At 41.9% G+C, this 15,550-nt stretch overlaps 1 protein-coding gene across 1 annotated transcript; it reads left to right on the plus strand.

Moving 5' to 3' along the window:
• Positions 1–562: 562 nt before the first annotated feature.
• LOC131231915 (large ribosomal subunit protein uL13w) lies at positions 563–15,201 on the plus strand. The gene is made up of 4 exons (XM_058228292.1): positions 563–904; positions 1,016–1,132; positions 1,859–1,946; positions 14,857–15,201. Exons 1-4 carry the CDS (start codon positions 633–635, stop codon positions 14,998–15,000), a joined length of 621 nt encoding a protein of 206 aa, XP_058084275.1. The 5' UTR covers positions 563–632; the 3' UTR covers positions 15,001–15,201.
• The last annotated feature ends 349 nt before the right edge of the window (positions 15,202–15,550 follow it).

Raw genomic sequence — 15,550 nt, forward strand, 5'->3', positions numbered from 1 at the left:
TGACAACAAATGAATCCTTGTTTGGATATGACTTCTAAACAAGATCATTTATAATACAATAATAAGTCTCGTGCGTGTCGAACTATAGGCATCGTTTCATCAGCAAGAGTCCCCAACAAGATTTGATGGCCTACAGTATGTTCACAGGCCATGTTTTCATTCATTGGTCTATGTTAGGGTTTATAGGTTGCAGCAACTCTGGGTTACAAACAATTCACGTCCACCAGGCTTGCCCATGTATTTTTTATCAGTGGAGCGGGACGAATGAACCGACCAGCAACATGAAATATGGGAACATGTACCATGCGTATGGATAGACACGTTGTATGCATGTCACCGTGTATCCCAAAAATCTTCACGCCTTTATTTTCACTTTCCATTCTTGTATTCTGAAAGTGTCGTCGTGCGCACAAATCCAAGCTCAGCCCACTGCCCATTTCTTAACAGATGGGTCAATGCCAACAGCCCAAGTCCCGGCCCACAACATCCTAACAAGCCCTAATGGCACGAATGTAAATACGGAGGTCATCCATAGCCTTTCGTTGAAAGCCCTAATAACCCAAATCAAAGCCCTAGTAACTCGTACATCTTATGAACTAACCAGAGAGGGGAAGAGGGAAGGAGAGAGAGAGATGGTTTCAGGTTCGGGTGTATGTGCACGTCGGGTGGTGGTGGATGCTAGGCACCACATGCTGGGACGGCTGGCGTCGATTCTGGCCAAGGAGCTCCTCAATGGACAGAAAGTAGTGGTGGTCCGCTGCGAGGAGATCTGCCTGTCCGGTGGCCTCGTCCGCCAGAAGATGAAGTACCTCCGCTTCCTTCGCAAGAGGATGAACACCAAGCCTTCCCACGGTCCCATACATTTCCGTGCTCCCTCTAAGATCCTCTGGAGGACCATCCGAGGGTACGTACACACGCCCTAGAAATACACTCACTCCCTTTTCTCCTCCTCACATGCTTTTCTCATTCCAATAGAAAAAAAAATCTCTCAATAGATTGACGTGTATTGTTGCAGCATGATACCGCACAAGACCAAACGCGGGGCTGCTGCTCTCGCGCGGCTCAAGGCCTACGAGGGAGTCCCTACACCGTACGATAAGATAAAGAGGATGGTCATCCCTGATGCCCTCAAGTGAGTTTTTTTTTTTTTTTTTTCGTCCTTTAATAAGATCACGATGCGTTTGGAAGTACCTCAGATTGAGATTCGATCGAATATGTAGGCATATTTTTTTAAGCCATTGAGCATTTGGGGCAGCATGGAAAGTGAAAATCTGATTAGTCGGTTATCAGTTACCCACTTTCCACTCTGTATCAAGAATTCTGCCCGTTTTGTCAAGCAGCTGAAAGGACTTGGCATATCGGTTTGCCGGGATTAAATGTGGCCAACCATGACCTGAGCTTTTGTTTTGGATCTGAATTGGGTCGATGTGATTGCTTTGTCTTGTACCCATTGAGCATTTGGGGTGGCATGGAAACTAAAAAGCTGTTATCAGATTTCCACTCTCCACAACATATAGCTGGAAGGAGCCGGATATTGACTTGGCGGGATTGTTTCCCACCAAGTTCAGCATGATTTTTTGTTTTCTATATGAATTAGGTCGACTTGATCGGTTCAATTTGAACCCACTGAGCATTTGGAGCGGCGTCTAAGTGAAAACCAATTTGGCTGGTTTACCACTTTTCTGCTTTTCTACCCCAGATCGAGAAGTCTGCTTGTTTTGTTTAGTAGCTGAAAGGAGTGGAATATCGATTTGCTGGGATTGTTTCTGGCCAATTATAGCCTTAGGTTTTTAGGTTTTTGTTGTGTATCTAAATTATCTGCATTTTTTAATTTTTTTAAAATTTTTAATGATGACAGGGTTTTGAGGCTTCAGCCGGGTCACAAGTATTGCCTGTTGGGACGTCTTTCCTCTGAAGTTGGATGGAGTCATTATGACACCATCAAGGTAAGATTAAGATTGGAAGTTGGGTACAACAGGGTGTGCTTTATCTTTAAGTGGATTTAAGTGCTTTTATACACATGGTCAATCCAATCATCAATCTGGTTCATCCATGTCTTTGTGGGCCACTCAGAAAATATCACTTTGATTGGATGGTTGTAACCATCATAATGTTGGCCTTTGTTTTTGCAACCATTTGTGTCATCTGAACAAAGTTATCCTTAGAGAGGCTATACAAATGGATGACGAGTTGTTGGTTCCAGATGATCTAAAGCATCCGTTTTTAAGGAAATTGATCGGATGGAACAGATCCTTCAATCTCCGTGATTTTTGCAAGGTCACCCATGAAGAGGGGTGGATCTAATGGACCGTCTTGATCTCTTATCACAATGTCCAGGTGTCTATATGCATATCAGGGTGTTCCTGGGTTTTTAAGTATACCAGAGGGAACAAGCTTTGCCTCCTCCTCTTTCATTTGGACCGTTTATGTTTCATATTTCGTTTGCTTTAAAAGCACAAGCAATGCCTATTGCTGGATACTTGTTAATTTTTGTTTCTGTTTGTGAAATTGCTTCTGCAAAATTATTATATTGATAAATTTGTGTTATGGGCCATGCATGGAATACTATCCATCCTCTTTTTGGTGCTTATTAATGCCAATAAAATCAATTTACTGCAATTGTCTTCTGCTATTTTAGTATTTAAATGATGCAATGTGAGCAAGAATATAAACAGTCCTAGAGTTGTTGTACTGTAGACGGGGAAGATACAAGAATGGCTAGAGAGCTTTTTTCATAGAAGGGACATTGAGAAATGTTGTACCTTATGATGCAGGACATGGAAAATTAAATATGATATGCAAGATTTCAGGCTTAGATCCTACCAATTCAGAAACAATCACACAAATTCCACATCCCACATGAAAATCCAAACATTCAATTAAAAAGGGGAATCTATGCGGGTCCAAGCCGACACAGGCTAGGACTGGACCAATAAAAATTATAAACCAAACGATGTTAAAGGGAAATAAAATCAACTACTCATGCATAAAAATCAGTCCCTAATCCAAGGGATTCCCCAATTTCAATTCAAGGAATCCTAAGGTGATAAAAAGTGGCAAATCAATTAGGGATCATGTAATCTAGGGTTAAGATTCATGAAAAACGGTAATGAGAGGATAAAAGAGGATAAAAACCTGAGCCAAAAGATGATCCCGCGTGTGGACAGCAACAATGGCCCGGACGGACGTGCGTGTGATCCCGACCGCACGTGTGTGGAGCCCACTATTCAGAAAAAGGCCACCTTGGCCCTGGTCGGCCAGGGATGGACTCCAAAACTCCCAAATCTCAGCTCGATTCGATGTACGGTTTGTGCGTGGTGCTCCGCCGAAGTTTCAGCTCGCCTGCGGGTCGAAATCTGGAAACCTGCTGTAATGAAGAAATCTGATGCAACAAAAGGACAAATTCGAAGTACGGATGGTGGAGGAAGATGGAAAAAAAGATGATGGAAGATGGGGGTGAATTGAGATCGATGTGGCTTCGCACCACGGTAGTTAGCCCTTCGAAAAGGGAGGGCTTCGCACCCACTTTTGAATTCTTCCACAACTCACGAAGAGAGCAGAAAATAAAGCAGGAATTTTTTATTAACTTCAATGAATCAAAAGAACTACAAGGGGTGTCTATTTATAGGGAGAACCCTATACCCAAAAACTGGCACTATGTGCGACACCTATTACTTGGCGATGAAGTAAATTAAAATAAACACCAAACAAGAAAATCTAAAGCGTTCATGATGTTTTAAATAATAACAATAAGCAAAACCTAAAATATAAAACCAATCCGACGAGTGGGCCACGATCATGAGATCCCATGGTGGGCTTTTCTTGACTATCGGGCCACTTTTTCTGAACCAAAACTTGACTTCTAGCTAGGAGGCCCTCCCTGGACGTCGTCATCGAGCCAGATCGATGGTGTGGTCTTTCTACGTACGTACGTGCGTAGGGGGCGGCGTGAGTGGGCGTGTGCGTGTGATGTCTCCATCAATTCTCCCTGGCTGCAAAGATTTCACCACCGGCGAAATAAAACTCCTGAACCGCTTCAGGATGTCAGGATCAAGTCTTTGAAGCTCCTCCTCAGTGAGCCACGTGCTGTCTGAAGCTGGGCGTGACTTCCATTTAACCACGTACTTCTGAAACCTGCCGTTCGACATTGAAACTATCTGATGGTCCAGGATATCCTCTATTTTCTTTTTGGGTGTGTGAAGGTTAGGTATGGGAGATAGAGGCTGGGAAAATGAGTCGGGAAGGACATGTATAAGAGGTAGAGGTTAGGAAAATGGGTCGAGACGGGTAGGTATGGGAGGTAGAGGCTGGGAACATAGGTCGGGACGGGTAGGTATGGGACGTAGAGGCTGGAAAAATGGGTTGGGAAGGGTAGATATGGGAGGTAGAGGCTGAGAAAATAGGTCGGGACGGGTAGGTATGCGACGTAGAGGCTGGAATGGGTCGGGAAGGGTAAGTATGGGAGGTAGAGGCTGAGAAGAAATGTTAGGAAAAGTAGATATGGGAGGTAGAGGCTGGAAAAATGGGTTGGGAAGGGGCTATGGTTCAAGGGAAAAATATGGGGAATCAGGATGGGTGGGTGAAGGGCCGGACAAAGTATCAGTGGTCCCCTAAAAAGTAACTAAATTCTCCACATCGGATGTGAAACTAATTCCCATGGAAGGTGGAAGATCTACCTCATACACATTGAGACCGTTTCGTTTTATAATTTTGACGGGTCCAGCTCTTTACGCGTGTAACTTACGAACGACCCTTGAAGGATACCGCTCGGGCCTGATGCAGGCCATCACAGAGTCCCCAATATTGAATCCTTTGAAACATTTATACTGGTCTGTAGAAAATATGCAATGTTCATTATTGGTAATGATCTTCTGCCTGATTTCTTGATGCCATGAATGAATGTGATGCGCAACAGACTCTATAGACTCTGACGGCCTATGGGACAGTGACATAGGGACAAGATCAATAAGTTTCTTAGGTTTATAATTAGTAACGACTTCACGAGGACTTAGACCTGTGGACCTATCGACAAAATCATTCAACGTAAACTCGGTTGTAGGTATTACGGTGTCCCATGTTCTGGTGTGCTCTGTATCCCTTCTAAGGGACTCATTCGGTAGATCATCAGGACAAACATCACGAAACTCATCCATTACCGGAATGACCTCAGTGGGTAACTCTACACTAACATCTGGTGCACTCTCTCCAGTCATAAGGCTGCACATGTTATACCCCTCAAAATAGTGGTCTTGATGTCCCTCATGGGGTGGGTACACGGTGCACGCTTATAACTGATTCCTTGGCCAACTCCATTCATTGGTTTATCCTTCAGGTCACCTGCCTGAGATTGGACATCTACCCCAATGGTGGGGTTTGTCGTTCATCAAGCTGCTCAAAGCATTGGTCCATTTCCAAGCACTTAATCATAAACTCCAACTTCTGAGACAACTTGTTTAGTGACTCTTGCAATTGTTCCATGTTTAGTGTAGGGTGTCAATCAAAATTCAGCAATATAGTTGTCAAAATATAAGAGTTTTTTTTTTTTAAAAAAAAAGAATCGACCTAGTTTCTAAAAAACGAAAAAGGAAAGTTTCTAAAGAAACAAATTAGGAAAGCTTCTAAAAAAAACAAATTAGAAAAGTTTCTAAAAAAAACAACCTAGTTTCTAAAGAAAAAGAAAAAAGGAAAGTTGCTAAAAATAGAAAGTAAGTTAGTTTCTAAAAAAGAAAAAGGAAAGGAAATTAGTTTCTAAAAACAGATTAAGAAAGTTTTTAAAAAATTAGTTTATAAAAAAATAGAAAAGGAAAGTTTCTAAACCTAGAAATAGAAAACTAAGTTAATTTTTAAAATAATTCAAATAAGGGAAAAACAGAAAATTTCAGTCGCTTATTTCAGGGTTTATGGACCTCTAAACAGCCATATATGATGAGAATTGATGCGTAATGGACATAAACAACCAAACCCTAAACATGTAATGAATTCCCCTATAAGAACCCTAGGCTCTGATACCAAATTTGATGTAGGACATGGAAAATTAAATATGATATGCAAGATTTCAGGCTTAGATCCTACCAATTCAGAAACAATCACACAAATTCCACGTCCCACATGAAAGTCCAAACATTTAATTAAAAAGGGGAATCTATGCGGGTCCAAGTCGACACAAGCTAGGATCGGACCAATAAAAATTATAAACCAAACGATGTCAAAGGGAAATAAAATCAACTACTCATGTATAAAAATCAGTCCCTAATCCAAGGGATTCCCTAATTTCAATTCAAGGAACCCTAAAGTGATAAAAAAGGGCAAATCAATTATGGATCATGTAATCTAGGGTTAGGATTTATGAAAAACGGCAATGAGAGGATAAAAGAGGATAAAAACCTGAGCCAAAAGATGATCCCGCATGTGGATAACAACAATGGCCCGGACGGACATGCGTGTGATCCCGACCGCACGTGTGTGGGGCCCACTATTCAGAAAAAGTCCACTTTGGCCCTGGTCGGCCAGGGATGGACTCCAAAACCCCCACATCTCAGCTTGATCCGATGTACGGTTTGTGTGTGGTGCTCCGTCGAAGTTTCAGCTCGCTTGCGGGCCGAAATCTGAAACCTACTGTAATGAAGAAATCTGATGCAACAAAAGGACAAATTCAAAGTACGGATGGTGGGGGAAGATGGAAAAAAAGATGATGGAAGATGGGGGTGAATTGGGATCGATGTGGCTTCGCACCACGGTAGTTAACCCTTCGAAAAGGGAGGGCTTCGCACCCACTTTTGAATTCAAACTTCGGCGGAGTACCACGCACAAACCATACATCGGATCGAGCTGATATTTGGGAGTTTTGGAGTCCATCCCTGGTCGACCAGGGCCAAGGTGGCCTTTTTCTGAATAGTGGGCCCCACACACGTGCGGCCGGGATCACACGCACATTCGTCTGGGCCATTGTTGTTGTCTACATGCGGGATCATCTTTTGGCTTAGGTTTTTATCCTCTTTATCCTCTTATATCCGTTTTTCATGAATCCTAACCCTAGATTACATGATCCCTAATTGATTTGCCCCTTTTTATCACCTTAGGGTTCCTTGAATTGAAATTAGGGAATCCCTTGGATTAGGGACTGATTTTTATGCATGAGTAGTTGATTTTATTTCCCTTTGACATCGTTTGGTTTATAATTTTTATTGGTCCAGTCCTAGCCTGTGTTGGCTTGGACCCGCATAGATTCCCTTTTTTAATTGAATGTTTAGATTTTCATGTGGGACGTGGAATTTGTGTGATTGTTTCTGAATTGGTAGGATCTAAGCCTGAAATCTTGCATATCATATTTAATTTTCCATGTCCTGCATCAAATTTGGTATCAGAGCCTAGGGTTCTTGTAGGGGAATTCATTACACGTTTAGGGTTTGGTTGTTTATATCCATTATGCATCAATTCTCATCATATATGGCTGTTTAGAGGTCCATAAACCCTGAAATAAGCTGCTGAAATTTTCTGTTATCCCCTTATTTGAATTATTTTAGAAATTAACTTAGTTTTCTATTTCTAGGTTTAGAAACTTTCCTTTTCTGTTTTTTTATAAACTAATTTTTTAGAAACTTTCTTAATCTGTTTTTAGAAACTAATTTCCTTTCCTTTTTCTTTTTTAGAAACTAATTTACTTTCCTTTTTCTTTTTTAGAAACTAACTTATTTTCTATTTTTAGCAACTTTCCTTTTTTCTTTTTCTTTAGAAACCAGGTTGTTTTTTTTAAGAAACTCTTCTAATTTGTTTTTTTTAGAAGCTTTCCTAATTTGTTTCTTTAGAAACTTTCCTTTTTCGTTTTTTAGAAACTAAGTCGATTCTTTAAAAAAAAAAAAAAACTCTTTATATTTTGACAACTATATTGCTGAATTTTGGTTGGCACCCTATACTAAACATGGAACAATTGCAAGAGTTACTAAACAAGTTGTCCCAGAAGTTGGAGTTTATGATTAAGCGCTTAAAAATGGACCAATGCTTTGAGCAGCTTGATGAACGCATTGCCCGACTAAAGACCATCACCAGGACAAACCCCACCATTGGGGTAGATGTCAAATCTCAGGCGGGTAGCCTAAAGGATAGACCAATGAATGAAGTTGGCCAAGGAATCAGTTATGGGCGTGCACCCGTGTACCCACCCCATGAGGGACATCAAGACCACTATTTTGAGGGGTACAACTTGTGCAGCCTTGTGACTGAAGAGAGTGCACCAGATGTTAGTGTAGAGTTATCCACTGAGGTCATTCCGGTAGTGGATGAGTTTCGTGATTTTTGTCCTGATGATCTACCGGATGAGTCCCCTAGGAGGGATATAGAGCACACCAGAACATGGGACACCGTAATACCTACAACCGAGTTTACGTTGAATAATTTTGTCGATAAGTCCACAGGTCTAAGTCCTCGTGAAGTCGTTACTGATTATAAACCTAGGAAACTTATTGATCTTGTTCCTATGTCACTGTCCCATAGGCTGTCAGAGTCTGCAGAGTCTTTAGCGCATCACATTCATTCATGGCATCAAAAAATCAGGCAGAAGATCATATAAACATTGCACATTTTTTATAGACCAGTATAAATGTTTCAAAGGATTCAATATTGGGGACTCTGTGATGGTCTGCATCAGGTCCGAGCGGTATCCTTCGAGGGCCGTTCGTAAGTTACACGCGTGTAGCGCTGGACCTGTCAAAATTATAAAACGAAACGGTCTCAATGTGTATGAGGTAGATCTTCCACCTTCCATGGGAATTAGTTTCACATCCGATGTGGAGGATTTAGTTACTTTTCAGGGGACTACTGATACTTTGTCCGGCCCTTCGCCCACCCATCCTGATTCCCCATATTTATCCCTTGAACCATGGCCCCTTCCCAACCCATTTTCTCAGCCTTTACCTCCCATATCTACTTTTCCTAACCTTTCTTCCCAGCCTCTACCTCTCATATCTACCCTTCCTGACCCATTTTTTCAGCCTCTATGTCTCATACCTACATGTCCCGACCTATTTTTCCAGCCTCTATCTCCCATATCTACCATTCCCAATCCATTTTTCCAGCCTCTACGTCTCATACCTACCCGTCCCGACCCATGTTCTCAGTCTCTATCTCCCATACCTACCCGTCCTGACCCATCTTCACAGCCTCTACCTCCCATACCTATCCTTCCCGACTCATTTTTTCAGCCTCTATCTCCCATACCTAACCTTCACACACCCAAAAAGAAAATAGAGGATATCCTGGACCATCAGATAGTTTCAACGTCGGACGGCGGGTTTCAGAAGTACGTTGTTAAATGGAAGTCACGCCCAGCTTTAGACAGCACGTGGCTCACTGAGGAGGAACTTCAGAGACTTGATCCTGACATCCTGGAGTGGTTCAGGAGTTTTATTTTGCCAGTGGCGAAATCTTTGCAGCCGGGGAGAATTGATGGGGACATCACGCGCACACGCGTACTCACGCCGCCCCTCCTACCCACGTACGTACGTAGGAGGACCTCACCATTGATCTAGCTCGATGATGACGTCCAGGGAGGGCCTCCTAGCTAGAAGTCAAGTTTTGGTTCAGAAAAAGTGGCCTGATAGTTAAGAAAAGCCCCACCATGGGATCTCATGATCGTGGCCCACTCGTTGGATTGGTTTTATATTTTAGGTTTTGCTTATTGTTATTATTTAAAACATCGTGAACGCTTTAAATTTTCTTGTTTGGTTTTTATTTTAGTTTATTTCATCGCCAAGTAATAGGTGTCGCATATGGTGCGAGTTTTTGGGTATATGGTTTTCCCTATAAATAGACACCCCTTGTAGTTCTTTTGATTTATTAAAGTTAATAAAAAATTCCTGCTTTATTTTTCTGCTCTCTTCGTGAGTTGTGGAAGAATTCAAAAGTGGGTGCGAAGCCCTCCCTTTTCGAAGGCTAACTACCGTGGTGCGAAGCCACATCGATCCCAATTCACCCCCATCTTTCATCATCTTTTTTCCCATCTTCCCCCACCAGCCGTACTTCGAATTTGTCCTTTTGTTGCATTAGATTTCTTCATTACAGCAAGTTTCCAGATTTCGGCCTGCAGGCGAGCTGAAATTTCGGCGGAGCACAACGCACAAACCGTACATCGAATCGAGCTGAGATTTGGGAGTTTTGGAGTCCATCCCTGGCCGACCAGGGCCAAGGTGGACTTTTTCTGAATAGTGGGCCCCACACACGTGCGGTCGGGATCACACTCATGTCCGTTCGGGCCATTGTTGCTGTCCACACGCGGGATCATCTTTTGGCTCAGGTTTTTATCCTCTTTTATCCTCTCATAGTCGTTTTTTATAAATCCTAACCTTAAATTACATGATCCCTAATTGATTTGCCCTTTTTTTATCACCTTAGGGTTCCTTGAATTGAAATTAGGGAATCCCTTGGATTAGGGATTGATTTTTATGTATGAGTAGTTGATTTTATTTTCCTTTGACATCGTTTGGTTTATAATTTTTATTGGTCCAGTCCTAGCCTGTGTTGGCTTGGACCCGCATAGATTCCCCTTTTTAATTGAATGTTTGGAATTTCATGTGGGACGTGGAATTTGTGTGATTGTTTTTAAATTAATGCAGGGGCATTTTCACACCGGGTTCGAGTGGGGTCGCTTGTTTGATGTAGGGGCACACTTGGGGTGGGTGCGGCTCACGGAGGAAGTCTCGTGTTCAAGATTCCTCACCAGGGGTGATTAATGCGCATTTCCTACCAGGCTTGAGTGGGGTAGCCCGTGGGATGAGCGGACACTCAGGGTGGGTGGCCTATGTGATTTGGGGCTCACGAAGGGGGTTCGGCCGAGGTCCTAACCCATGCGATGTAGGGCCTGGGATATGAGATAAAGGGATTAATTCGCCATACTCTAACAGTTCGAGCTTTTAGAGCAAGTGGTTAATTGTCCTACATCAAATTGGTATCAGAGCAGGAGGTCTCGTGTTCGAGACTCCTCACTGGGGGTGATTAATGCAGGGGCATTTTCACACTGGGCACGAGTGGGTCGCTTGTTTGATGCAGGGGCACACTTAGGGTGGGTGCGGCTCACGGAGGAAGTCTCGTGTTCGAGACTCCTCACCAGGGGTGATTAATGCGCATTTCCCACCAGGCTTGAGTGGGGTAGCCCGTGGGATGCGGGGACACACTCAGGGTGTGCGGCTCATGTGATTTGGGGCCCACGAAGGGGGTTCGGCCTAGGTCCTAACCCATGCGATGTGGGGCCTGTGCTATGAGATAAAGGGATTAATTCGCCTTACTCTAACAGTTCGAGCTTTTAGAGCAAGTGGTTAATTGTCCTGATACCAATTTGATGCAGGACATTTAACCACTTGCTCTAAAAGCTTGAACTGTTAGAGTATGGCGAATTAATCCCTTTATCTCATAGCCCAGGCCCCACATCTCATGGGTTAGGACCTCGGCCGAACCCCCTTCGTGGGCCCCAAATCACATCGGCCGCCCACCTCGAGTGTGTCCCCTCATCCCACGGGCTACCCTACTCGAGCTCGGTGTGAAAATGCACATTAATCTCCCCTGATAAGGAGTCTCGAACACGAGACCTCCCCCGTGGGCCCCAAATCGCATGGGTCACCCACCCCGAGTGTGTCCCTGCATCCAACAGGCGACCCCACTCGAGCCCAGTGTGAAAATGCCCTTGCATTACCTTAGCTCTAGGGAAGGGCCATGGAGTATGGAGTCGTTTAAGGAAACTTAATTGGGTGAATCTTTCTTGGCATCCTTCAAAAAGAAATGAATCTTACTTGGATTTGAGAATCTCCACTGAAGCCCGTATAAAAAGGGATGTGGTGTAGATAATATGGCACATAATTATTCATCATCATCATCACCTTATCTTAACCAGTGCTTTAAATAGCGAATAGCGTGTAGCATAGCATTCACTTCTCTGAAGCGTGAATCTTAAGCTATGTACCGTGTAGCATATGCTACACGCTACTTCTAGATTTTTAATTGAGGTTGTGCTTGGTTGGGCTAAATATCATGAAATTTTATGATATTTGGCACCAAGTTGTCTGATAATGAAATGTAATAACATTTGGTGCAACCAAACACAACATAAAATAATAGGAAAATTTGGCAAAGATTAAGTATAAGGGTAAAGAAAGAGCAACCTTATTGATTTAATACTATTACTAATATCATTTTACTGTAATCATTAAAAAGATTTAACTATTTTATATTAAAAAATGAAAAATGTAACAAATCATTGAAAACGTTAATTGATTTTAATGTTCTAGTGAAAACAAATTTATTTATTTTTTAATGTTTTAGTGAAAAATAACTTGTAATGTAAGCTACGTAGCGTGTACCATAGGCTATGTAGCATACAATGTATGCAAAATTAGCATGTAGCATAGGTTACATGTGACTTAAGCTATTTTCATGAGCTACATGGCATTAAGGCTAAGCTATGTTATGTTGTGTAAGCTACACGCGACATAGCGAAGTTATTTAAAACACTGGTCTTAGCTAATTGGGGTCAGCTATAGGAATATGTTCTGCTATTCCAATCTATCAAGGACCATATCCTTAGTTAATGCCTTTGCCTGAGCTCGAAATGTTAGATTGTCAGGATTCATGAGAAAAAGTTTTGGTGGAAGTTTGATGCTGGCTGCCAACCTGATGCGGTCCTCCTTTATCCGGGTTTGTGACTAGCAATGAGAGCAAAACTTGAATTGACGGACTTATGGCACGCATGATTCCATACATAAAACATTCCTGTCTTTATTTCTTCTTCCTTGAGCACTGTGGAAGGGACATAGAGAATGGAGTCATTTAGGGAAACTTAATTGGGGGAAGCTTACTTGGATGTGAGAATTTCCACTGTAGCACCTATATGAAGGGATGTGGTGTGAATAACACATAATTCCATACATTAAAAAACTCCTCTCCTGTCTCTATTTCTTCTTCCTTTAAGCACTATGGAAATGACATGGAGAATGGAGTTGTTTAAGGAAACTTAGTTGGGTGAATCTTACTTGGGAGTTGAGGATCTCCTCCTAAGCTCATATATAAAGGGATGTGGTGTAGATAAATATGGCATCCATAATTTGATGCACAAAAACTCCTTTCCTGTATCTATTTTCTTTTTCTTCCCTTGCCCTCCTCCTCATTGTGGGCTCTTCTTGTTGTGGTTGATATTTGACATCTCTATCATCTAGCCGTACTCTCTGAAGTGTGATCGGATGGTTGGATCTTGTTTCATAGTTATGTATTTGAGTTAACATCATTCCTTGAAAATTACAAATAGTGTGGTTGCTTGCGCTCTATAATAGTTGATTAAATGCTTTTTTTTTTTTAATCTCCTTCACTTCCCAATGATTTATCTCATGTTACTTCTGAATCTGTGAAATAGCATACTAGGTTAGGGCATAAATCTAGACTTGCTAGATTAACTAAATAGGGGTTGCTCAGTACACTAAAGCAGAAGCAAAGCATTGTTTAGAAATTTATGGATTGACATTACCTTAGAAATCTAAGCACATAGTATGAGAAAAAAAAAAACATTGCTGATGTAGCTGCTGAGATGGAGAGAGGGAGTGGAGGGAGAGAATTTTCCATCAACATTGCCTCAGAAATCTAATCACGAGTGTGAAGAATAAATTGCCTGATCATGTTACTGAGATGATTGTCCATTCAATATAATGGAACCATTGTTGCGATATGCATTGTCCATTCAATCGAATGCCCTAGATAAGATCTTCCCATATCACTCTGGTTGAATCTATGCATATGATTCAGAATGCATATCAAAGTAGCATGCCTATGCACTGTTGCAATACGCATTGTTTATCCAATCCAATGCTTACTGCAGTGGTTGAATCTATGTATATTACTTTAATAATGCACTTAAAAGTAGTGCCACCTCATCACAGTCTAATAATGGGGCATAGATTAATTAGGACAATATATTGATGAGAAAAGGGACACAACAACAATATCACCTGTTGGAGTGCTGTTCTGGCACAGCAACCCAAATGGAATGGATCCATCAGTTTTAGGTAGATGGTCTCTTAGCACATCCAGATCTCTCCAACCATTTGATATCAATCCCCACTGACACATGTAAGCTCACATATCTGTCCGTACATGGAGTTGATGATGCTGATTTTGGTGCGGTCTCATCTTGATCCTCCCATCAATCAAGGTGGAGGTACGGATCAATAAATATCTGCACCTCATCCTGCAGTGTGAGAATTGGACCAAGCCTTTAATTGACTATTATTCTTAGTAATCTCACAGTGGACACTAAACCAAGAATTGTGTATTTTTTTTTACCAAGAATTATGTGTACATTCCATCATTGTGCATGAAAATAATCACAGCCATGTAAGTTTCCAGTTCCAGATCAGTTCAAAAAAAGAAGAAAAGAAGCATAAGCATGTATGTGTCAAACTGATCTCGACTGGCTTCTTCATTGGGGTCCATGGAGTGATTGGGACCCAATCATTGGGGGCAAGTTGACTTGAATCATTTGGCATGTAGGGTCATTCATTTTTGTTTGCCCCATCTCAGAGAGTCGTGTGGACATATTTCCCACCATCCAGTAGTGGTGAGTGCCTGAGTGGGAATCCCAACGCATGTTCCATATGGACTTTCAGAAGCTTGCTTGATTTGAAATTCTTGCTAGATTCCTGCCAACTGTTTTAAATAGTGAGAGGTGTGTGTGACTCTTGGTTGTGTACAGCTGGTTGAATCCATTCTCTTATTATATCATGATTCTGAAATTGTTGCTACATTATCATTTAACACAAGATACAGTTAATAAGAAGAGAATCGAGGAATCCATATGATAATGAGATTTTGCAATTATTTTGGCAGGAGCTGGAGGACAAGAGGAAAAAGAGGGCTCAGGTTGCATATGAGAGGAGGAAGCAGCTAACCAAGCTGCGGGTGAAGGCAGAGAAGGCTGCTGAAGAGCAGCTCGGGCCCCAGCTAGATATCCTGGCCCCAATCAAGTACTAAATGACAGTTTTGAAGTGTGATGGTTTAATTGAATTCCATTGATTTCATCATAGGTAGATGGTTTTGAGGAGTCAGCCCCTTTTGCCCCTTCGGATTTAATTATTATCCTGGTGCTATTGAAGTCTGTTTACTTGTCGAGTTGAAGGATTTCATCTCTTTGGTTATTTTATGTTGAGAAACTAAGCACTTCCAATTTTTTTTAGAAGTAAGGTGGCCAATTTAAAAAGAAGGGGCTAAAATACTGTATCCGACCCATACAAAACTCGTTTTGGCCACACCACTGGGGACAGTTTTGATGGGGACACCCACCATTAGTTATTTGTGGGGACCACCATGTTCAAATGAACCAATCCATGACTTTAATGTGCCTCACAAGGGTAAAGGGACACGGCAACAATCCTGCTATTCTAAAGCTCAGGTGGGCCACATCATGTGAATTTAGTGGTTTTAGGCATGATTTTGGATCAAAGTATGCTATCAATTTTAGGCATAATTTTTACACAGTTTTGCTTTGGCGTGGTCCACTATGAGTTTTGGATTGGCATGGGTT

This window comes from Magnolia sinica, chromosome 2 (assembly GCF_029962835.1).
Source record: "Magnolia sinica isolate HGM2019 chromosome 2, MsV1, whole genome shotgun sequence".
NCBI classification, from domain to species: domain Eukaryota; kingdom Viridiplantae; phylum Streptophyta; class Magnoliopsida; order Magnoliales; family Magnoliaceae; genus Magnolia; species Magnolia sinica.